The sequence below is a fragment of the Macaca nemestrina genome, chromosome 12 (genome assembly GCF_043159975.1).
Source record: "Macaca nemestrina isolate mMacNem1 chromosome 12, mMacNem.hap1, whole genome shotgun sequence".
Classification (NCBI taxonomy): domain Eukaryota; kingdom Metazoa; phylum Chordata; class Mammalia; order Primates; family Cercopithecidae; genus Macaca; species Macaca nemestrina.
In genome coordinates, this window is record NC_092136.1 from 303,207 (window position 1) to 324,842 (window position 21,636).

Sequence of the window (21,636 nt, forward strand, 5' to 3'; positions counted from 1 at the left end):
CTTCAGGGAGAGGGCCTGGAGGGACAGGACGTGAAGATAGTTGAGTTTGGAGGCGGCCGCCAGGCCTAGGCCCGGTGGACCTGCCGCCATGCAGGATGGTAACTTCCTGCTGTCGGCCCTGCAGCCCGAGGCCGGTGTGTGCTCCCTGGCGCTGCCCTCTGACCTGCAGCTGGACCGCCGGGGCGCCGAGGGGCCAGAGGCCGAGCGGCTGCGGGCAGCCCGCGTCCAGGAGCAGGTCCGCGCCCGCCTCTTGCAGCTGGGACAGCAGCCGCGGCACAACGGGGCCGCTGAGCCCGAGCCTGAGGCGCAGACTGCCAGAGGTAGGCCAAGGCACAAGGCAGGTGCCGGGCAGAGGGGACCGCGGCAGGGACGATGGTGGCGGAGAGAGGTGTCTGCGGGCGGAGGTGGTAGGGCGAGGGCAGAGGCCGCAGTGAGGCTGTCTCCTGACTCACCAGGCCTCACACTGAGTCACGCACCCCGCCCCAACGGGCGTAGGGAGAAGCCATGGGTGGGGCTCCCCATCCAAGCAAGGACCCCCGGGTCCTCCAGGGACAGAGCCTGGCCAGGCCCCACCTGTGTCCTCAGCCTAGAGCCTCCCCCGTGGGGGATGACAGGGAAGGCTGGCACATGGCAGGCGGGCCAGGCCCCTCAATCGGCAAACCCGGAACACGCACGCGACTGCCCCAGAAGCACAGGCTCACGCACGGTCTCAGGGACACCCAGACACCCACGCTTCTCCCACACCTCATGGGAATGAGCAGAACAGGAAAGCGGGGAGAGGTGTGGGGGTGCTGGGAAGTCCTGGAGGAAAGCCAGGCCTGTCTGGACCAGGGGCTCCCTGAGGAATTAGAGGGGAGGGCCCCGCTGGAGTGACCCAGATTTCTCTGTGGGAACAGCAGGTGGAGGAGCACCCCTCAGTGCCAGCCAGACCCACCTGTGGCGGAATCCTGGCCCCACTCACGCGAGTGCGTGTGCATGCGTGTGAGTGTGAGTGACAGGAGCACGCAGATGCTGTGGTTGAGGGCAGTGGTTCTAGAACGTCATTTCCTCCTTCGCCAGCTACAGCAACAGGGATTAAGGTCAGACAGTAAGAGGAACCTCCCAGAATGCCAGGGACCCAGATGCCAGTTCATCGTGGTGTTTAGAGGGGACCCCCAGGACTGGTCTCCAGCTACTGGCCGGGGGGAAGTGAAGGTCACCCAGCGGAAGGGCCGGCCCGGCGGCCTGGACTGTGGGGTCCTCCCTCCAGGGGCCTCAGCCTTGCTGGTGACCAAGTTGGGTGCCCAGGGGTCATGGGGTGGAGGACGGTGAGGGAAGGGTTAATTACCACCCTGGCTACCCTGCCAATTAGAGGGGGGTGGATTATAATTGGGGGGTGGGGGTGAGGTCCCCAGGCTGGGGCGTGCCCCTACTCCAGGCTGGGCCTCACCAGCGTCAGAGAGTTAATAGCCCCGGCCCAGAAGCCCCATTAACCAGGGTGAGTCTGGGGCCCCTGCTGTGGGGGTGTCCCCAACAGAGCATCCAGCTCTGGGCAGAGTTGTGGGAGGGCCATGGCCCCCTTCCCTGTACCCCACACTGAGCCCCTCAGCCAGTGGTCGCTCTGCTGGGCCTTCTCATGCCCCCGCCATCAGCCCGTCCTCTCTGCACCCACCCACGAGTCCATCCCTCTCCCCACTCACCATCCACCTGCGGGACCCACCATTGTCGCCGGCTCTCCCACCCCTCCGTCCACCACTCTGTCTATCCTTCCAACAGTCACAGCAGCCCTCCCATCCTCCTCCTGCCTGTCTCTCCATCCACCCTCCGCCCTCCACCCTCTGTCCACCCGCCTGTCTGTCCACTCACTGTGGAGTCGGGCTGACGCAGCTGCCCTTGGCGTGTGTGTGGCTGGACGGGGTGGGTGTGGCCCCTGCCTCGGGTTCTGCCGGGTGGGAGAGAGCACTGCAACAGGGCATACTGGTCCAGGGAGACAGTGTCACTCTCCTGTGACTGGGCACAGATGAGATTTGGGCACAGGAGGGGCTCAAAAGGAGTCAGTGTGAGTTGGGGCAGGCCAGGTTGGCTTCCTGGAGGAGGAGGCTGGGCGCTGTACCATGGCAGGGATTGGAGAACTGATGTCAGAGTCCCTGGCACATTCCTCCAGGCGACCAGGAGGTCAGTGGGTGAGCGCATCTGCCTTCTTGGGCAGAGGAGGCACAGCTGGGGGGTGGGCTGTGGAAGGTGGACCACCAGGGCTGACATGTGAGGAGACCAGGCCATGGCAGGAATGGGGAGGTCCTGGCCCCGAAGCCCCTGGCCTCCCTGCCCTGGATTGGAGGCTGCTCCTGGGGTTGCGAATAGCGATGGAGTGGGGAGGAGGCAGGAAGCCGGGGCTTTGCTGTGTGGCAGAGCTGGGCTACCACCGTCCCTCTCCACAGGCACATCCTGGGGGCAGTACCACACCCTGCAGTCTGGCTTCAGCTCTCGCTCTCAGGGCCTGAGTGGGGACAAGACCTCGGTGAGCAACGGGCCCAGCCCGAGGGGGACAATCTGAGCTCTGCAGTTCGGAGAGGGGGAGGCTCTGCGGCAGGGCTGGACGCAGGTGAGCCCAGGCACGTCCTCACTGCCCCCTCTCGACCCACAGGGCTTCCGGCCCGTCGCCAAGCCAGCCTGCAGCCCAGCCTCCTGGTCCTCCCGCTCCGCCGTAGACCTGAGCTGCAGTCGGAGGCTGAGTTCTGCCCACAACGGGGGCAGCGCCTTCGGGGCCGCTGGGTACGGGGGTGCTCAGCCCACCCCTCCCATGCCCGCCAGGCCTGTGTCCTTCCACGAGCGCAGTGGGGTTGGCAGCCGGGCCGACTATGACACACTGTCCCTGCGCTCGCTGCGGCTGGGGTCCGGGGGCCTGGACGACCGCTACAGCCTGGTGTCTGAGCAGCTGGAGCCTGCAGCCACCTCCACCTACAGGGGCTTTGCCTACGAGCGCCAGGCCAGCTCCAGCTCGAGCCGGGCAGGGGGGCTGGACTGGCCCGAGGCCGCCGAGGTTTCCCCGAGCCGGACCATCCGTGCCCCTGCCATGCGGACCCTGCAGCGATTCCAGAGCAGCCACCGGAGCCGCGGGGTAGGTGGGGCAGCGCCGGGGGCCATCCTGGAGCCTGTGGCCCGAGCGCCATCTGTGCGCAGCCTCAGCCTGGCTGACTCGGGCCACCTGCCGGACGTGCGTGGCTTCAACAGCTACTGTGGCCACCGAACCCTGCAGAGACTCAGCAGTGGGTGAGTGTCTGGGCCTGGCACAGGGAGGGGGCTTCTGCCACAGGCCCAGCCTGAACCCAAAGTTAGCCTGACCCTTGACCCCTGGCTCCGCAGTTTTGATGACATTGACCTGCCCTCAGCAGTCAAGTACCTCATGGCTTCAGACCCCAACCTGCAGGTGCTGGGAGCGGCCTACATCCAGCACAAGTGCTACAGTGATGCAGCGGCCAAGAAGCAGGTGACCACCCGACCACCCACTCACTGCCCCTGGTGACCTCCCTCAGGGCCCCACCACCTCCCACTGACCTCTGCTCACTGACCACCCCTCATGGTCCCCAAGCTGACCAGGCAGACCCCACTGGGTCCAGAGTCCCCTCAGCAGAGGAAGAGCAGTAGGGTACAGTTTGGATACACGTGCATCACCTGCATACATCTGCATACACTTGCGTTACCTCTGTACGCCCGCATACACCACCTCCATACACCCGCATACACCTGCATCACCTCCATACAGCCGCATACACCTGCATCACCTCCATACACCCGCATACACCTGCATCACCTCCATACACCCGCATCACCTCCATACACCCGCATACACCTGCATCACCTCCATACACCCGCATCACCTCCATACACCCGCATACACCTGCGTCACCTCCATACACCCGCATACACCTGAGTCACCTCCATACACCCGCATACACCCGCGTCACCTCCATACACCCGCATACACCCGCATCACCTCCATACACCCGCATACACCTGCGTCACCTCCATACACCCGCATCACCTCCATACACCCGCATACACCTGTGTCACCTCCATACACCCGCATACACCTGAGTCACCTCCATACACCCGCAGACACCTGCGTCACCTCCATACACCCGCAGACACCTGCGTCACCTCCATACACCCGCAGACACCTGCGTCACCTCCATACACCCGCAGACACCTGCATCACCTCCATACACCCGCAGACACCTGCGTCACCTCCATACACCCGCAGACACCTGCGTCACCTCCATACACCCGCAGACACCTGCGTCACCTCCATACACCCGCAGACACCTGCGTCACCTCCATACACCCGCAGACACCTGCGTCACCTCCATACACCCGCAGACACCTGCGTCACCTCCATACACCCGCAGACACCTGCGTCACCTCCATACACCCGCATACACCTGCGTCACCTCCATACACCCGTATACACCTGCGTCACCTCCATACACCCGCATCACCTCCATAGACCCATATACACCTGCGTCACCTCCATACACCCGCAGACACCTGCGTCACCTCCATACACCCGCAGACACCTGCGTCACCTCCGTACACCCGTAGACACCTGCATCCCCTGCATACACCCATAGACACCTGTGTCACCTCCATACACCTGTAGACACCTGCATCACCTCCGTACACCCATAGACACCTGCATCCCCTGCATACACCCGTAGACACCTGTGTCACCTCCATACACCCGTAGACACCTGCATCACCTCCGTACACCCGTAGACACCTGCATCCCCTGCATACACCCGTATACACCTGCGTCACCTCCGTACACCCGTATACACCTGCATCCCCTCCGTACACCTGTAGACACCTGCATCCCCTGCATACACCCGTATACACCTGCATCACCTCCGTACACCCGTATACACCTGCATCACCTCCGTACACCTGTAGACACCTGCATCCCCTGCATACACCCGTATACACCTGCATCACCTCCGTACACCTGTAGACACCTGCATCCCCTGCATACATCCGTATACACCTGCATCACCTCCATACACCTGTAGACACCTGCATCCCCTGCATATCTACATCTACGCACCTGGACACATCTGCACACACGTGCATAGTCTGCATCCATCCACATGCATCTGTGCGCCCCCATATGCCTCCGCCCGCAGGCCCGCAGCCTTCAGGCCGTGCCTAGGCTGGTGAAGCTCTTCAACCACGCCAACCAGGAAGTGCAGCGCCACGCCACGGGTGCCATGCGCAACCTCATCTACGACAATGCTGACAACAAGCTGGCCCTGGTGGAGGAGAACGGCATCTTTGAGCTGCTGCGGACACTGCGGGAGCAGGACGATGAGCTTCGAAAAAACGTCACAGGTGCTGCCTGTCCTCTCCTCCACCTGTCCTTCCTCCACCTACCCCCCTCCATCTGTCTTCCATCTACCTGTCCTCCATCTACCCCCTCCTCCACCTGTCCTTCCTCCATCTACCCCCCCCGCCTTCCCCCCTCCACCTGTCCCCCTCCTCCACCTGTCCCCCCTCCTCCACCTGTCCTTCCTCCATCTACCCCCTCCTCCACCTGCCCCCCTCCACCTGTCCTCCATCTACCCCCTCCTCCACCTGCCCCCCTCCACCTGTCCTCCATCTACCCCCTCCTCCTGTCCCCCTCCACCTGTCCTCCATCTACCCCCTCCTCCACCTGTCCTTCTTCCATCTACCCCTCCTCCATCTACCCCCTCCTCCACCTGCCCTTCCTCCACCTGCCCTTCCTCCACCTGTCCTTCCTCCACCTGTCCTTCCTCCACCTGCCCCCCCTCTGCCTTCCCCCCTCCCCCCGCCCCCTCCACCTGTCCCCCATCTACCCCCTCCTCCACCTGTCCCCCTCCACCTGTCCTCCATCTACCCCCTCCTCCACCTGTCCTTCCTCCATCTACTCCCCCTCTGCCTTCCCCCCTCCACCTGTCCCCCTCCTCCACCTGTCCCCCCTCCTCCACCTGTCCTTCCTCCATCTACCCCCTCCTCCACCTGCCCCCCTCCACCTGTCCTCCATCTACCCCCTCCTCCACCTGCCCCCCTCCACCTGTCCTCCATCTACCCCCTCCTCCTGTCCCCCTCCACCTGTCCTCCATCTACCCCCTCCTCCACTTGTCCTTCCTCCATCTACTCCTCCTCCATCTACCCCCTCCTCCACCTGCCCTTCCTCCACCTGCCCTTCCTCCACCTGTCCTTCCTCCACCTGTCCTTCCTCCACCTGCCCCCCCTCTGCCTTCCCCCCTCCCCCCGCCCCCTCCACCTGTCCCCCATCTACCCCCTCCTCCACCTGTCCCCCTCCACCTGTCCTCCATCTACCCCCTCCTCCACCTGCCCTTCCTCCATCTACCCCTCCTCCACCTGTCCCCCCTCCACCTGTCCTCCATCTACCCCCTCCTCCACCTGCCACCCTCCACATGTCCCCCCTCCACCTGTCGTCCATCTACCCCCTCCTCCACCTGTCCTTCCTCCATCTACCCCCTCCTCCACCTGTCCTTCCTCCATCTACCCCTCCTCCACCTGTCCCCCCTCTGCCTTCCCCCCTTCCCCTACCCCCTCCCCCTGCCCCCATCTACCCCCTCCTCCACCTGCCCCCCTCCACCTGCCCCCCTCCACCTGTCCCCCCTCTGCCTTCCCCCCTCCCCCTGCCCCCTCCACCTGTCCCCCCTCTGCCTTCCCCCCTCCACCTGTCCCCCGCTTCCCCCATGTCCTTCCTCCTCCACCTACCCCCTCTGCCTGTCCCCTACTCCTCCTGTTCTCCCTCTGTGTCCCCCCAACCTGGTCCCCCTCCTCCACCTGCCCCCTCCGCCTATCCTCCCACCTGTTCCCCCTCCTCCACCTGTCCCCCTTTTCTGCCTGTCCCCCTCCTCCTGTCCCTCCTCTGCCTGTCCTCTCTCCTCTGTTCTGATCCCTCCACCCCATTTGGTTCCCTTCTGTCCCTTTGTCCCTTTTGCTGGCCATGTTTCTACTTGGGCCTCCCCTGCCCGCCTCTTTCCTGGACCCCTGGCCACTCTGTCCTGTGGCTTTGTCTCCTTGGAGCCACCTCCCGCACCAAGTCTGCTCACCACACCCCACATTTTGTCCCCTTTTGCTTGGTCCCAGCTCTATCACCCCAAATGCCACCCCAGGGTCTCCCCAGCAGGGCTTGTGGGTGAGGCACAGAACACCAGGCCAGCCCCTGGGGAGAGGCAGGACCTCCTCACTCCATGCCCAGAAAAGTGGAGGGGGTTGGAGGGCAGACTCTGAGAGCAGCCTCCCCCGTGGTCCAGGGATCCTGTGGAACCTCTCATCCAGTGACCACCTGAAGGACCGCCTGGCCAGAGACACGCTGGAGCAGCTCACTGACCTGGTGTTGAGCCCCCTGTCCGGGGCTGGGGGTCCCCCCCTCATCCAGCAGAACGCCTCGGAGGCGGAGATTTTCTACAATGCCACCGGCTTCCTCAGGTGCGCCAGCCTCGGGCAGTGAGGCAGTGGGGTGGGGACTGCGGGCAGGTTCATTGTAGGGACTCCGCCTGGCCTGGCGTTCACAGCCCCACACACCGCACGCCCCGCACTGGGGGATGGGCGTGCGAGGGCCCAGGATGGGATGGGACGGGGCCTGGGATGGGGGGTCCCTGGGGGGCTCTGATCCGCCTCGGTCCCCAGGAACCTCAGCTCAGCCTCTCAGGCCACTCGCCAGAAGATGCGGGAGTGCCACGGGCTGGTGGACGCCCTGGTCACCTACATCAACCACGCTCTGGACGTGGGCAAATGCGAGGACAAGGTGAGGGGCGCGGTGCGGGAGCGGGGGGCCGTGCACCCCGGGCCGCCGCCCTGACCCGCGCCCCTGCCCGCAGAGCGTGGAGAACGCGGTGTGCGTGCTGCGGAACCTGTCCTACCGCCTGTACGACGAGATGCCGCCGTCCGCGCTGCAGCGGCTGGAGGGTCGCGGCCGCAGGGACCTGGCTGGGGCGCCGCCGGGAGAGGTGGTGGGCTGCTTCACGCCGCAGAGCCGGAGGCTGCGCGAGGTGGGCACCAGCCTGGGCGGGGCGTGGGGGTGTGCTGCGACCCCGGCCCCACTGACCCCGCCCCGCTCACCCCGCCCCGCTCACCCCGGCCCTGCTCACCCCGGCCCCGCTCACCCCGGCCCCGCTCACCCTGGCCCCGCTCACCCGGCCCCCTGACTCCAGCCCCGCTCACCCCGCCCCGCTCACCCCGCCCCGCTCACCCCGCCCCGCTCACCCCGCCCCGCTCACCCCGGCCCTGCTCACCCCGCCCCGCTCACCCCGGCCGGGCTCACCCCGCCCCCTGACTCCAGCTCCGCTCACCCCGGCCGGGCTCACCCCGCCCCGGCTCACCCCGGCCCCGCTCACCCCGGCCCCGCTCACCCCGGCCCCGGCTCACCCCGGCCCCGCTCACCCCGGCCCCGCTCACCCCGGCCCCGGCTCACCCCGGCCCCGCTCACCCCGGCCCCGCTCACCCCGGCCCCGCTCACCCCGCCCCACTGACCCTGGCCTACCGCTGACCCCGGCCCGGCTCACCCCGGCCCCGTTCACCCCGCCCCGCTGACTCCCCCCGCTCCGGCGCAGCTGCCCCTCGCCGCCGATGCGCTCACCTTCGCAGAGGTGTCCAAGGACCCCAAGGGCCTCGAGTGGCTGTGGAGCCCCCAGATCGTGGGGCTGTACAACCGGCTGCTGCAGCGCTGCGAGCTCAACCGGCACACGACAGAGGCCGCCGCCGGGGCGCTGCAGAACATCACGGCAGGCGACCGCAGGGTGGGGCACCCAACCCAGACCCGAGGGGCTCCCAGGGGTTCATGCTGTGGCAGGGGAGGGCAGGGGAAAGAGGGAGGGGAGGAGGTAGGGGACGCAGGGGGCCCGCGGAACCTCCGAGGTCAGTGTCCCAGTGGGGCAGGCCTTGGGCCCTGGGAGGACTGGAAGTTCTGCCCTGGGTTTGAAGGGAGGCACCTGATCCAGGCTGCGGATGATGTCCCCAACTGGGGGGCAAAGGCGGAAGCAGAGGCCCCCCTGAGGGTGGCAGGAGGATGCAGCGACCCGGTTGTCGCAGGACCCCCCCAGGTGAGGGTCTGAGGCCTCCGGTCACGGCTCACACTCTCCCTCCCCACAGTGGGCGGGGGTGCTGAGCCGCCTGGCCCTGGAGCAGGAGCGTATCCTGAACCCCCTGCTAGACCGTGTCCGGACCGCAGACCACCACCAGCTGCGCTCACTGACCGGCCTCATCCGAAACCTGTCTCGGAATGCTAGGAACAAGGACGAGATGTGTGAGTCAGGCAGACCCTCGTCCCCACCCTGCTGGGCCCACACATCAATTTTGTCTTTACATGTGGGCTTCAGGCCGCTGGAGTCAGTCCAGCTCCCTGAGAGAGGCAGGGGACCCCAGGTGCCCAGGTGGCCGGGAGTAGGGGTGTAGACTGACCCCCGGCCTCCCACAGCCACGAAGGTGGTGAGCCACCTGATCGAGAAGCTGCCGGGCAGCGTGGGTGAGAAATCGCCCCCAGCCGAGGTGCTGGTCAACATCATAGCTGTGCTCAACAACCTGGTGGTGGCCAGCCCCATTGCCGCCCGAGACCTGCTGTACTTTGACGGGCTCCGAAAGCTCATCTTCATCAAGAAGAAGCGGGACAGGTAGGGGCCGACCCAGGCATTCAGCAGCCTGGCCAGGGGTCCTCCCAGCCCACCCTGCTTCCTGGCTGTGTGTCCCCTCCTGACTCCCCTCCACCCTCAGCCCCGACAGTGAGAAGTCCTCCCGGGCAGCATCCAGCCTCCTGGCCAACCTGTGGCAGTACAACAAGCTCCACCGTGACTTCCGGGCGGTACGTCTCCCGAGCCCAGAGCGAGCCGGGACCCGGTGCAGGGCATGGGATGCCGGGGGAGGGTCACGGAAACCCATGTGGAGCAGACAGTGAAGAGGCCAATGGGAGAATGGAGACCAGGGACCCAGAGGGGAAGGGTCCGGGCCACACCCCGCACACTGCAGGAGGGACAGAGGGCAGAGGGCTGCACGGGCAGACATGCACCCTGACCTTGGGCCTCTCTCCACTGTAGAAGGGCTATCGGAAGGAGGACTTCCTGGGCCCATAGGTGAAGCCTCCTGGAGGAGGAGAAGGTGACGTGGCCCAGCGTCTGAGGGACAGACTCAGCTCCGGGCTGCTGGGCGGCCCAGCCTGGAGGAGAAGGCTGATGACCGAGGGGCCCCTCGCTAGGACCCCTGTGTGCACCTTTGAGAGTCCTGGGCCACCAGGAGGGGCAGGGGCTTATAGCTGGGGACTTGGCTTCCGCAGGGCAGGGGTGGGGCAGGGCTCGAGGCTGCTCTGGGGTATGGGGTGGTGATCCAGTCACATTGGCAGAGGTGGGGCTGGCCGTAGCCTGGCAGTATCTTGGGATAGCCAGCACTGGGAATAAAGATGGCCATGAACAGTCACTGCCCTGTGTCCTTCCATGGCTGGCCTGACCCTGTGGCTGGCAGCATGATCCTGGGACGTGAGGTGTCCCCAGGCACCCCCCTGCTCCTGAGGACACCCACCCCCTGGGCTCACACACAAGCCTCCCAAGGTCAGAAGATGCAGGACACGGAGAGCCCAGCAGAGGGACAGCTGACACCTCAGGGCCGAGAGGGGACAGGGTGGGCAGCAGGTGCACCACAGACACAGATGGAGCAGAGCTGGGGGCCTCAAGAGCAGAGGGTGACCGGAGTGGGAAGAGGGGGGCTGCCTCGTGGGCTATACTCATTCAGTAAAAGAACCCAACTCCCTCTCCGCCTGCCTTGGGCCCGGAGTTGCCTGGGGCTCTCACACTGGCTGCCTGAGGTCTGGGGGCGAGTAGGCTCTCGGACACCTCCATCCATCTCACCCAGTGCCAGGCCATTTATTTGTGAAGTCACTGTGGATATTTTTAAAACAGAAATCTTCTGTGACGCTCAGAACTTGAGGTCTCTAAGGGCCCTGCTCCGTCCAGAATCTGCCTGCATGGGAGGGGTCTAGGAACAGTCACGTCACCAGGCAGGGAGGCCCAAGGAGGCTACTGTGAGCATGGGACATGCCTGAGCTGGCTTAGGAAGGGGGATGGAGAGAGGGCAGATTTGGTGATTTGTGGGGTGGGGATGAGAGAGGGAGGGGTGGAGGGCTGAGAGAGCCACAGAGGGGAGCCGAACCGAAACCTTCTGCCGCATGAGAGGAGACTGAGGCCCAGGCAGAATCCAAAAGGACTTTATTTTCTGGCACTGGGAGGCACCCCTGAGGCCACAGCCTTTTCCTCCAGGGTCCCAGGGCTGCTGGCAGGGAGTGTGGTCCTGCTGAGCAGAGGAGCGATCCCCCAGCCCTGGCCCCCGCTGTCCCTGTGATCCTGCACTCTGGGGTGGGAGCTACATATCATCCTTGGACACCAGGCAGTAGAAGTCTGTGCGGGCACTGTAGTTTCGCGAGCCGAGGTCCGAGACGTCCACTTCACTGCTCCGGCCCTCCCCCAGCGAGACCCCACTCGTGTGCGGTGGAGCTGATGGCTCTCCAAAGACAGGCCCCCGGACACCTGGGATGGGGAGACCGATACGCCTGAGGTGGCCACCCACAGCCTTGGCCCAGACCCACTGCCAGGGGCTGCCCCTGCTCGCCCCCTGCTGTGATGGCCTGTGAGGCCCAGGAAGTTCCCAGGTAGACCGAGGGCCAAGCACCTCCCGGGCAGAGAGGCGGTGCAGGGGCTGTCCGTGCCAGGAACAGTCCTCACCACCTGGGGCCCCCTCCAGGCCCTCTGCCCTGTGCCTCTCCCCACTCCGCCCCGTGCTGAGCTTCTCCAGTCGGAAAGTGGGGCTGGGCGGGCATACCCAGGTCTCCCTCAGGGTCCGGGTCCACCTCTGAGTCCAGGGCCCGGCCCTCCGGGACTCGGCCTCGAAGAATCAGCATGGGGTCCTTGTCGTCCTGGAGCTGCGTCTGGGGGTCTCCTTCCACCGGCCTGTAATGCACCTTCCGCGGCAGCGCCAGCTGTAGTTCTTTCCAAAACTCGGAGGAAGGAGTCTGGGGGCCAGGTTGGGGCGGTTCTCAGGTGTGAACACCTCGGAAGCCCCTGGCGTTCTGGCCCCCAAGGGCACACCTGCGGCTGCCCGTGGGTTCCACGTCCTGCAACAGCTATTCCGTGGCTCCGGGGCCCTCAAGGGCCGCTCCCCGCATCGGGGTCCCAGGCAGCGGAACCTCCCCCCAGGGCCCATTCAGAAAGCGTGGTGCCGCAGAGCTCCCCACGGAGGGGTCCCCGCCTGGAGCCCGGGCACAGCCCATCTCCAAACCGCCGCTCGCCCCGGCCCCCCACGCCTGCTCCGCACCACGGAGCCGGGCCTCCAGAGCAGCAAGGTCACCAGGTGGCGGTGCTGGCGCAGCAGGCGGAGCGCCGGGTGCGCGGGGTCGCGCCTCTGGCCCTCGAAGGTGATGAAGATGGGTCTGCGGGTGAGCTCCAGCAGCCGGCACAGGCCCTCCCTGCGGGGCGGGACCGTCAGGGGGGTGGGTGCTAAGCTGGGTCCCACCCAACCCCGCGCAGGACCAACCGGAAGCTGTGGCTGCACCAGGCCCGGCTCAGGAAGGCGTCGGAAAGCACCACGATGAGGCGGCGGCAGCGGCTCAGGTTCACCAGGAGGTCGGCGGAGGGCTCTGCGGGAGGGTGGGCGTCGGAGGTGCGGGGCGGGGGCTCAGGGGCGGGGGCACAGGGGCGGGGGCGGGGCCCTGATCGGTAGGGCGGAGCTCGTGGTGGAGGCGGGGCTCGGGGTGGGCGGGGAATGGGGCGGAGCTCGGTGGTGGGGGCGGGGCTCCGGTGGGATGGTGGTGGGGCGGGGCCCGATTGTGGGGGCGGGACCTCTGGGGAAGGGCCCAGTGGGGCGGGCCCTCCGGGTGGGCGGGGCCCGGGATACCAGCGCGCGGCAGGAGGTCGCGGTCGTCCAGGAAGAGCTTGTATCCCCGACGCCGCTCCAGCTGCGGCTTCAGGATGAAGTTCACGAACTTGCGGTCCTCTGGGCAGTCGCTGTAGGAGACGTAGGCGTCGTAGAGCTTCCCGTCTGCGGATGGCGGCCAGTCATCCCGGTGGCTCCTGAGGCGTTACTCCAGCCCTGGGGGTCCCCAACACCCCTAACCATCTCCCACGTGAACAGAGGCAGACCCGCTCCGGACTTTAACCCCAGCCGGGCCCGCACAGAGCCCCCTGGGGCTAACTCCTCCCCGCCCCACGCCTCCAAAGCTGAGCTCAGCAGCGCAATCTCAGGGAGGCCGTGGCGACCCCTCCTCGTGTCCACGCGGGCCCCACGCACCGTTCATCTCCACCTCCCCATACGCGTCCTGGTACCAGAGCAGCACGTTGAGACGGCACTTGACATAGAGCAGGGCAGCCAGCAGCAGGGTCAGCAGGACCAGGAGGGAGGCCAGCACCGCAGCCACGTGGCTTGTAGGGCCTGCCGATGGGCTGCCTGAGCCGCTGCCCCTCCAGCAGCCCCCAAGCCTCAAGGTCCCTGGGCCTCACTAGGTCTAGGTCCCCTCCTACCCTCCACCTGGGGAACCCCCATCACCAGCTCTCTGAAGAGTGAAGGAGGAGGAGCTGACGTTCTGGATGGAGCAGGCAAAGGCCCCGTAGACCTCAGCGCTGGTCACATTGATCCCCAGGACGCTGGACACAAGCACCTCTGACAAGTTGGCCTTGTCCCTGGGGATACCAAGCCAGGGTCAGGGTCGGCCGTGGATACCAGTGGACACCCCAGAACCCCACCTGTCTGGGTTCGCCCAGGGAGGCTGCAGAATTGGGCCTCCTGGGTGGTTCTTGGGCCTTAAGCCAAGAGAAATGACCTGAACCTGGAAGGGGTGCAGATTTGTTTCAGAACAGCCATCCCAGTCCTGGGTCTGGGGCCTGGAGGTCCTCTGATCACAGGCTTGGCCAGATGGTCAGCGTTCATTCAGGCCCTAGACTTTGCTGACACCCATAGCCCTGGGCAGTTACAAAGTGTGTGTCTACAGGGGCCATGTGGACCCGAGGGTCTGTCCCTGACATCACTGACCCTCCATCTGGGTCCACAGAGGCACTCTGCTCATGTCATGTCTGGCCAGGTGTTTACAGACCCAGGCGTTGGTCAGGGAGACCACTGCCCTTGGCATGTCTGAGAGGTCACTCTGACCCTGGATACCCAGGTCTCTTACCAGGAGTACTCGTGGAGGCTGTAGTGGCCCCCATTTCCCAATGGAAGCCCATCTTTCAGCCACTGGACTGAAGGCAGGGAGCAGTGGGGCCCAGAGACCACCCAAGCTGTGCAGTTCAGAGCCACTGAGCTGCCCAAGGCAGGCCTCAGCACCTGGTCTTCAGACGGGGAGAGGAAGTCAGGGGCCTTATCACAGACACCTGAAGAGAGAGGACACAGTGGGTCAGCTGTGCCAGGGTGCCTGGCCCTGCCACGTCCACGTCCACAGTGGTCCGTGGTGCAGGAAGAAATAAGGCCTCTGTGTGGCTTGGCAGTCACACCATGTCTGCCCATGAGTCCCATGAGGACAGGCTTAGCACTTGGCACGTCTTCCCCCAGTAGTGGCCAGGCTTTGTGTGTTCCACCCACCCTGTGCTGAGGGGGCAGAGAGCAGTGACCAGTCACAGTTGAGCTGCCTCAGGCCCACACTCAAGCCCCATCTGGCTGCTTGTCCACCCAGGACGTGAGTCCAGCCCCCCATTTCCCAGATGCACCTGTTGCCCACCCCTGGTGACACCGTGAGGCCTGTCTCAGAGGAGGGGCCAGGCACTGCGCCCCTCAGCCTGGCCTGCCTCTGCTGGGGGATCTGCAGACAGTGTAGGCGCCAGTGGGTTTGGGGACCCAGATGCCCAGTGTGCCAGCACCTTCCACCTGGATGGGCAGAGCTGGGAGCCTGGAGCAGCTGGCCTCATTCTTGCCTCAGGGGTCTTGGGGCCCTCTGCTCCTGGCCACAGGCAAGCCCTCCTCACCACCTGAGGCCTGAACTTGTTCATCTTTACATCAGGGTGATGAGCCCTAGCGGGAGTGAGACTGCCATCTTCTCAGTGGGGTATGGTCTCCTACCAGCTCACATCTGCCACACCCCTGCTGTGGGCCCCAGCAGTGCCCACTCCTAGTATTCCTGGGCTTTACTGACCTCATGAGCCTGGTCTGAGGCAGGAGAGGGTACAGGGCTCATCCTCACCACTCGCCCTGGTTTCAGGGCCAAGGGCCCAGAGGGAGGGGTGAGCAGGGGCCTTTTTACCCCCGGCATGTGGCCAGGCAGAGCGCCTGGGACAAGAGAAGGATGCACAACGTGAAGCTAGCCTGAGGGGCAGGAGGTGGGAGTGGGAACTCAAGCCCATCCCTCTCTGACCTGCCTACCTGGCATGGTGCTGAGCCAGGGCCTCCTCGGGGCAGGCTGGGCTCCAGGGTCACCCCCGGCTCCACCGGGCTCCTCGGCCGAGCAGACTGATCCAAGAGCTGGGCAGGACTCCTCTCTGTCCTTGCAGTCAGCTGGACAGGGCACCTGGACGGGTCAGAGGCTGCCGCCATCCCCAGGGAACAAGTTAAACAGGAACAGGATGAGTTAACCAGTAACTGCCGGCCACAGACAGCACTGGCCCTGACCAGATGCCACCTTGAGCAGCCGCATGGATGCTGGCAGAGTTCTCAGAGGCCAGCAGGTGTCTCTTTGAGCCCCTTACATGTGGCCAGAATGGGCATCACCTCATGCAGCCCAGGGCCACAGGGAGGAGCCATCAAGTCCAGGACCACCTCCACCGGCCCTGGGGCCACCATGACGACCCCAGGGTGCAGTGGACGTACACCAGGTGGGACCCTGTCTCCTGAGACGGCAGTTGGCCTCACTCCTGGCTGTCCCCTTCAATGGAGCTGCCACTGCAGGGGGTGCTGCAGTGCCAGAGACACAGCCTGGTCTTGGGGCAGGGGTGAGTGATGTGCCCTATACCATGGGGGGCCCAGCTCTGACCACGTCTGGATGCAGCCGGGTGGGGGTGCCCAGCTCTGGCCATGTCTGGATACAGCCGGGGGGGGTGCCCAGCTCTGACCATGTCTGGATACAGCCGGGGGGGGTGCCCAGCTCTGGCCATGTCTGGATACAGCCGGGGGGGGTGCCCAGCTCTGACCATGTCTGGATACAGCCGGGGGGGGTGCCCAGCTCTGGCCATGTCTGGATACAGCCGGGGGGGGTGCCCAGCTCTGACCACGTCTGATACAGTCAGGAGTGCACATGAGCACAGACACCTCGAAACGCCTCGGGAAACGCCCTGGGAACCTCAGTTTAGCCTCGCCCTGCGGTTGTGAGGCTGGAGGGTGAGCGGGGCCCAGTGGGGATATAGGTCCCGGGTCCTGGGCCCTTTCCCAGCCCGTAGCAGCAGCCACACACACCTCAAGTCTCCCAAAGCTCCTCAGTGAGGTAGCCGCAGGGAGGAGCCCAGAGCCTCTTCCTTGGCAGCCCAGGGCCCTGAGGGCCTCTCCTCACTGGGTACCACAGGGTCACCCTGTTTATCCAACAGGCACTGACTGTCTACGCCTCTCCCTGCTGCAGGGACACAGTGGAAGTGGGGATGTGGGGATCAAGCCTAAGGTTCTGCACCCCAGCTCCCTCAGGATTCCTCCCCGCTAAGGCCCCAGAGGCGGTAGCAGGGACCGTCCTCTTAGCCTGCCACCTATTCTCTCTGCATGGGTGAAGCACAGTCAGAGGCCCAGGTCTGGCTGTTTGGCAGTTTCCTCGGGAACCAACATGGCATGGGGTGCACTCCCATGGGGGATGGCAAGGGGGTCCTTGAAGAAGCCCTTGCGGTGGAGGACAGTCCAAGGGAAGTCTTTGACCCAGGGGAACCACCCACTGAGGGTCCTTAAAACACACACTTCCCAGGCCACCAACTCCTCACAGCAAGTGCGGGAGGACACACCCCCAGCCCAGCAGAACCCCCGGCATCTCCTGCAGTGCCTCCATGACTGCCCCAAGCTCAGACCTCAAAGTCCTCCCTCCAAAACAGCCTCAGAGCCTTCTGGAAGTCAAGGGCAGACTGCCAGGATATGAGCACAGCAAGAAAGTAGGTGCCCTCCCCTGCACCCTCTCCCCTGCCCACCTTCCCCTGCACCCTCTCCCCTGCACCCTCTCCTCTGCCTGCCTCCCCCTGCACTTTCTCTCCTCCCCACCTTTCCCTGCACCCACTCCTCTGTGCACCTTCCCCTGCACCCTCTCCTCTGCCTACCTTCCCCTGCACCCTCTCCCCTGCACCCTCTCCTCTACCTACCTCCCCCTGCACCTTCTCTCCTCCCTACCTTCCCCTGCACCCTCTCCTCTACCTACCTTCCCCTGCACCTTCTCTCCTCCCCACCTTTCCCTTCACCCTCTCCTCTGCCTACCTTCCCCTGCACCCTCTCCTCTGCCTACCTTCTCCTGCACCCTCTCCTCTGCCTACCTTCTCCTGCACCCTCCCCTGCACACCTTTCCTTGCACCCCCTCCCCTCCCTACCTTCCCCTGCACCCACTCCTCTGCCTCCCCTCCCCTGCACACATCACATACACACAGCCCTCTGCCCAAGCACACCTGCACTGAGCTTCAGTCTCAGCCCGTGTGCACGCTTGCACCTCCCACACAGCACACTTCCTACCACACACAGCTCCCATTACCACTGCACAGAGCTTAGGCTGCAGACCCCTCACACACCTTCTGAGTATATACAACATCCATTGCAACACTTGTCACAGAGCCCAGGACCACAGGCACCCCACAGCACACACACTGTACCTCACACCCACCCTTGGCCGCTGATGCCACACTCACAGCCTCCTGCTCTCTCGCACTCTCTCACACACACATACACACATGCATGCATGGGTCCTGTGCACCGCAGGCCTCCTCTCAGCCAGGCCCTGACACAGGCTCACTCAGAGCAGCAGGGAAGGTACAGAGTCACCTGGTTCCCGTTCTTTCCTCCGGGGGGGCAAATGTTGGTCATTGATGTGCCTTTGGGAGCAAACTCTCGCCTCCGCTGGGTCCCAGTGAGTGTCCACAGCACCAAGGCTGCTCTGGGTGCATCACCAAGCGCGGTGGGGACCTGGCTTGTGTTTATGTGTATTTTAATCAGAACTTTCCTGTAGCTTCCTGGCCTTGCAGTCACATCCTCTCCTAAACCTAAACCCCACCCAGGCACCCACCCCTTCCCTAGGCGGGCGGGAGGACGGGCAGTTGGTGGTTCTCACCCCGCCTGCCCTGTCTCTTCCTGTAGCTCTGAGTCAAGCGGCTCCTTCCTCTGGGGCCCGCCCCAACCCACCCAGGCACGGCACTTTCCTCTGTGCTGTGTGTGTGTCTTGTGTGTGTGTGTTTGTGTGTGGTGTGTGTGTGGTGTGTGTGTGGTGTGTGTGTGTGTTGTGTGTATGTGTGTGTGGTGTGTGTGTGGTGTGTGTGTGTAGTGTGTGTTTGTGTTGTGTGTGTGTGGGGTGTGTGTGCTGTGTTTGTCTTGTGTGTGGTGTGTGTGTGTGTTGTGTGGTGTGTGTGTGGTGTGTGTTGTGTGTGGGGGGTGTGTGTGTGCTGTGTGTGCTGTGTGTGTTTGTGTTGTGTGTGTATGTGTGTGTTGTGTGTGTGTTGTGTGTGTGTGTTGTGTGTGTGGTGTTGTGTTTGTGTTGTGTGTGTGTGGGGTGTGTGTGTTGTGTGTGCTGTGTGTGTTTGTGTGTGTGTGTTGTGTGTGCGTGTTGTGTGTGTGTGTGGGGTGTGTGTTGTGTGTGTGCTGTGTGTGTTTGTGTTGTGTGTTGTGTGTGTATGTTGTGTGTGTGGTGTGTGTGGGGTGTGTGTGTGTGCTGTGTGTGTTGTGTGTGTTGTGTGTGTGGGGGGTGTGTGTGGTGTGTGTGTGCGTGTTGTGTGTGGGTGTGTGTGTGTGTTGTGTGTGGTGTGTGTGTGCGTGTTGTGTGTGGGTGTGTGTGTGTGTTGTGTGTGTGTTGTGTGTATGTGTGTGTGGGGTGTGTGTGTTGTGTGTGCTGTGTTTGTGTTGTGTGTGTGTTGTGTGTGCTGTGTGTGTTTGTGTTGTGTGTTGTGTGTGTGTTGTGTGTGTTGTGTGTGTGTTGTGTGTGCTGTGTGTGTTTGTGTTGTGTGTGTGTGTTGTGTGTTGTGTGTGTGGGGGGGGTGTGTGTGTGTGTTGTGTGTGGGGGTGTGTGTGTTGTGTGTGCTGTGTGTTTGTGTTGTGTGTGTGTGTTGTGTGTGTTGTGTGTATGTGTGTGTGGTGTGTGTATGTGTTTGTGTTGTGTGTGTGTTGTATGTGTATGGTGTGTGTGTGTTTGTGTTGTGTGTGTTGTGTGTGTGTGGTGTGTGTGTTTGTGTTGTGTGTGTGTGGGGTGTGTGTGTGTTGTGTGTGGGGGTGTGTGTGTTGTGTGTGCTGTGTGTTTGTGTTGTGTGTGTGTTGTGTGTGTTGTGTGTATGTGTGTGTGGTGTATGTGTTTGTGTGTGTGTTGTGTGTGTGTTGTATGTGTGTGGTGTGTGTGTGTGTTTGTGTTGTGTGTGTGGTGTGTGTGTGGTGTGTGTGTGGTGTGTGTGTGTGTTTGTGTGTGTGTTGTGTGTGTGTTTTGTGGGGTGGGGGGGTGCTCAAAGGGGCAGGTTCCGGGGGTAATGGGTGGGGGGTCCTCCAGCCAGAAGACCCCAGCCAGGGCCATCCTGCGCACACACAAGGAGGACGGGGGACCGTGCAGCCTCCCCGGTGCCACTAGGACTCACACTCAGGAGCCAAGGGGCCAGCCGGTTTGCTCTCCGGTGTGCCTCTGACCTCTGACCCGGAGAACGGGGACCTTCAGAAACTTCAGTCAACAATGGGGCTCCGGCAGAGCTCGTCAGCCCTCTCCCGGTCCCTCTCCCAGGCCCCGCATGGGTGAGCAGTTGCAAGGGGCTATGGCATCTTGCGGACCTTCCCTTCAGGCTGGGGTGGGAGGGCAGCGCCCCCTTTTCCAGATAAGGAGCAAACACAGGGGGCTGAGGATCCTGGCTCAGAGCAGGTGAGGGGCAGACGGCATCTCCTGTTGTCACCACACTGACACCCCCCAGGTTGACCTGGGACTCGGCACCCAGTGACCGGTGGCTCGTGCTGCCCACACAATCAGACAAGGGTCTCCTTTGGCCCCTGGCCCTGCCCTCAGCCACATGGGGGCAGGGCTTCATCATGGAGGGGCTGCCCTCCAGCCTCCTGGCCCTGGCTAGGCAGCCTCACAGCAGCTTTCTCCAGGTACTTACCTGCCTGAGTCCCAGCCCCGCTAGGACCCTCCTGTGTCCGGGCACTCAGCCTAGGGTGATGGTGGACCTTGGGCTCGGGATCGTAAAGAGCTGGACGGACAGCATCCCTTCCCCCACAGAGCCTGGTACCAGCCCCTCCTTGAAGTGGGCCCTTGGAAGCCCCTCAAGAAGGTTCTCCCCACACTGCAGGTCAGGAAGCAGGCACAGCAGAGCCCAGGGCACCCCCGCAGGAAGCGGGAGCAGGGCCTCCAGCACAGGCCCCGGGGTCAGCCGCCAACTCCGAAGCCCGGGCCGGGCGGCTGCTCTGTGCACCGGTCTCGGCGTCACCATCTCTCAGGGCTGGCTTGAGGTGACTTGGCACCCCCTCCTTCCCTCTCTCTGCTAAGGTCCTCCGCCCCCAAGCCCCCAAGTCCACCGTCCAGGGTGAGCATGAAAACCCACAGTCTCCGACCCTCGCCCGCACAGCTCTTTCGAGGCGCCCAGAATCTCAGTCCAAGCCTGGCCCTGGTCGCCTCGCACTGCCCACCGCACTCTGCTGGGCACCCTGAGGTCCTTAGAAAGCGCCAGCTCCTCCCGCCCTCAGACCCAGCCAGCGCCCTCGGTGCGCGGCCGCCCCTGCCCGGTGGGTTTGGTGCTCAGCACCCAGCAGCCTGCGGGTGACTCCCGCTCAGCTCCGACGCGCCGCCCCTCCGCTCCCCGCGCGCGCTGGGCCCCCTGCGCCGGTCCTGAATCAGGAACGTGGGCAACAGGCCGAGGGGCTCCGTTTCGCTCCCCTACCTCGTGCCCACATGCGCCCTGGGCACCCTCCAGGTGCGGAGGGCGGAGGACTGGGACGCGCGCGGGGGGCGGGCACGGGGGTGCGGCTCGGGGCGCTCGGCCCGGGCAGAGGCGCGCGGATGGCGGAAGCTCCACCCGGCGCCCGGCGAGCTCGGGCCCCAGCCTGACTCTTGGTCCGCCCTCGGCGCCTCAGGAAGCCTCGAGCTGGGATCCCGGCTTGGGGGACCGAGGTGGGATCCCCGCGAGCCTCGGCGCTCCTCGCCACGCTCTGTTCTGCGCCGAGGGTCACCAAAAAGCCGCTGACCACGTCCGGGAGAGGAAAGGGCGGCCCCCGCCCCCTTCGCCCACTTTCCTCCCTTCCCCCAGGCCTGGAACGGGCCAGGACGCGGGCGAGCTCGGGCTTCCGGGCGACGCGGGAACCTCCCCGGCCCCGAGCCACTTCCTGAGAGACCGCGCCCGGGGACCAGCAGCGCCCCGGGCCCCCGATTCCAGGCCTGCAGCGGCTCTGGGAGGACAGCGACCTCCACTCACCTTCGCGGGTCTGATCGCGACCGCCACTCACCTGCTGCCAGGACTTGGGCTCGCGCGGGGCGGGGGCGGGGCAGCTCACCTGAGCCAGGTGCGCAGCGGCAACAGCCCCGGC

At 64.4% G+C, this 21,636-nt stretch overlaps 2 protein-coding genes across 3 annotated transcripts; one reads left to right on the forward strand and one right to left on the reverse strand.

Annotated features, from left to right (window-relative positions):
• LOC105494129 (plakophilin 3) lies at positions 1–10,454 on the forward strand. Its single transcript, XM_011762259.2, has 13 exons — positions 1–320; positions 2,418–2,497; positions 2,624–3,249; positions 3,343–3,466; positions 5,157–5,361; positions 7,284–7,458; positions 7,660–7,777; positions 7,851–8,021; positions 8,583–8,768; positions 9,121–9,274; positions 9,446–9,638; positions 9,739–9,826; positions 10,059–10,454. Exons 1-13 carry the CDS (start codon positions 89–91, stop codon positions 10,092–10,094), a joined length of 2,388 nt encoding a protein of 795 aa, XP_011760561.1. The 5' UTR covers positions 1–88; the 3' UTR covers positions 10,095–10,454.
• A 748-nt stretch (positions 10,455–11,202) lies between these two features.
• Positions 11,203–21,628, reverse strand: LOC105494130 (single Ig and TIR domain containing). 2 transcript variants are annotated; one of them, XM_071073994.1, is made up of 10 exons: positions 21,556–21,628; positions 15,352–15,512; positions 14,171–14,369; positions 13,549–13,682; positions 13,294–13,434; positions 12,901–13,044; positions 12,541–12,643; positions 12,322–12,472; positions 11,830–12,019; positions 11,203–11,537 (listed from the first exon to the last, which is right to left on the reverse strand). In XM_071073994.1, the coding sequence occupies exons 2-10, from the start codon at positions 15,356–15,358 to the stop codon at positions 11,374–11,376; spliced, it is 1,233 nt and encodes a 410-aa protein (XP_070930095.1). In that variant the 5' UTR covers positions 15,359–15,512; positions 21,556–21,628; the 3' UTR covers positions 11,203–11,373. The 2 variants fall into 2 exon arrangements, with proteins under 2 accessions (XP_070930095.1, XP_070930094.1); XM_071073993.1 differs by lacking the exon at positions 21,556–21,628 and adding an exon at positions 17,920–18,309.
• Positions 21,629–21,636: the final 8 nt, after the last annotated feature.